Source organism: Mandrillus leucophaeus, unplaced genomic scaffold (genome assembly GCF_000951045.1).
Source record: "Mandrillus leucophaeus isolate KB7577 unplaced genomic scaffold, Mleu.le_1.0 Scaffold112, whole genome shotgun sequence".
Taxonomy (NCBI): Eukaryota; Metazoa; Chordata; class Mammalia; order Primates; family Cercopithecidae; genus Mandrillus; species Mandrillus leucophaeus.
Window position 1 is genome coordinate 1,804,077 of NW_012099432.1, and position 2,013 is coordinate 1,806,089.

The following is a 2,013-nucleotide window of genomic DNA, read 5'->3' on the forward strand; positions in this document are numbered from 1 at the left end:
AAAAGAATTTGTTTATAGAAATGGGGTCTCACTATGTTGCCCAGGCTGGTCTTGAACTCCTGGCCTCAAGTGATCCTCCTGCCTTGGCCTCCCAAAGCAACAGGATGACAGGCATGAGCCACCACGCCCGGCCCTGGTTATAATCTCCAAAGTCAAGCGTAGGTGCCCCAAAAGGGAAATCTGGATGCCCCACCCCTGAAGCCCCGAGGAAGAACAGCAACCTAAGGCCAGGCTTGGCCAGTGAGTGTTCATCCTCCCCATCTCCCTCGCCTCTCTCCGAGGCCCATTACTTGAGCACCACCCACCCCCAAGCTCTGGGCTTGGGTCTCAGGGTCCCCACTAGGCAGAAGCAGGAAGTCACTGAGGATGAGAAGAGGCCACGGGTGGGATGGAGGTAGGAGTGCGGGTGGGGATCGTACCAGCTCCCGCTCCGTGAGGGCGTTGGGATTGTCCAGGTACTTTTCCAGGGCCAAGCAGGCTGAGATGAGGTCAGGGCTTAGCTCCATCCTGCCAGGAACAGACAAAGCAGGGGACTAAGTAAGCCCCCAGCCCCCTGCATTCTCCCCCAAAATCCTCACATCCTGCTGTGGTGCCTGGGAAGGGACTTGACATTCTGCACCACGTCACTCACACTAGGGTCACCAGAATGGTGGCATCTCAGACCCTCCTTCACCCAGGACACACATTTACATTGCACCCCAAGGGGCAGATGTGGGGAACATGCAGACCCCCAAGGGAGAGTGGACACCAAGCCAAAGTTTATTCCAAATGCCCACTGGCGGATGGAAAATATTTCCCAAGGGCAAATTTTTTCACCAGGGGAATGAAAAAGAGACATAAATAGAACAGGCAGGTAGAGGAAACATCCCAAAGTAGGTAGGTGACTTCAGGATAAACTTTGGCTGGCCCCCCAAATCCTAACCCCGGCAGCCCAAAATACTTCCACCAGGCCCTTTAGCAAAGCCTCCAGAACTTCAGATGCCCAGAAGGGGCAAGTGCTTGTTTGCTAATTCAGACTAAAGTATGCATGACTGATAGGAAGGTCCTTCAAAGGGCTTGAATGGTGGGGTTTGAGGCAGAGGTCATCCACCCCCGGCCCTGCCTGAATCCCTCCCACCCAGAAAACGGACCTGATCTCCTCCTCCGTGTTTGATCCTGATGCCCCCTCAGCAGTGGGTATGTGCTGAGATTCTCGAGATAGCTGGCATTCCTGCCGGCTAGTCTTGGCCACGGCTGTCCCAGCAGGCCTGAGCTGGGGGGCTTCAGCCACACTCGGAACCCTCTCCCGTGGCTCTGGGGCCTCGTTCTCTGTGCTGTCGTTGTCTGAGATGTTCTCTGCCGTGCTGGAGTCCTCCGATGATGACTCATACCTGGGGAGGAACGAGTGGGGCAGGGGAGACGCTGCAGACGGGATGAGAAATGGTGGGAAAGGAAGGCAGGAATCCGGTGACCTGACCTCTGTGGGCCTCAGCTTCCCCATCTGTTCGATGGCAGTGTTGACATTCCGGGGCTGTGTCATGTGGTTTACAGCAACTGGTATACAGTAAGCGCTCAATAAACATTAGCAGTGATTGTGATCATGCTTGGGGGGAGGGGTACTGCTTTTCACCTGCTGCCCTTTGACACTTCTAGCATACCCACCCTCTTTTTTTTTGAGACAGAGTCCTGCTCTGTTGCCCAGGCTGGAGTGCAGTGGCGCTCACTGCAACCTCCACCTCCTGGGTTCAAGCAATTCTCCTGCCTCAGCCTCCCGGGTAGCTGGGATTACAGGCGCCTGCCATCACGCATGGCTAATTTTTGTATTTTTAGTAGAGACAGAGTTTCACTATTTGGCCAGCCTGGTCTCGAACTCCTGAATGCAAGTGATCTGCCCACCTCGGCCTCCCAAAGTGTTGGGATTACAGGTGTGAGCCACTGCACCCAGCCATATCTCCAGCCTTTTTAAGATAGGGTCTGACTTTTGCCCAGGCTGGACTGTAGTGGTGTGATCTTGGCTCACTGAAACCTCTGCCT

General features: G+C 54.8%; 1 protein-coding gene across 2 annotated transcripts in view; it reads right to left on the reverse strand.

Moving 5' to 3' along the window:
* KANK2 (KN motif and ankyrin repeat domains 2) overlaps positions 1–2,013 on the reverse strand; it is a 39,280-nt gene that overhangs the window by 14,406 nt on the left and 22,861 nt on the right. For both annotated transcript variants that reach the window (XM_011994802.1, XM_011994795.1), the window contains exons 7-8: positions 1,131–1,370; positions 420–507 (exon numbers count right to left, since the gene is read on the reverse strand). In XM_011994802.1, coding sequence (XP_011850192.1) covers positions 420–507; positions 1,131–1,370 — 328 coding nt within the window. The remainder of the gene's footprint in view (positions 1–419; positions 508–1,130; positions 1,371–2,013) is intronic.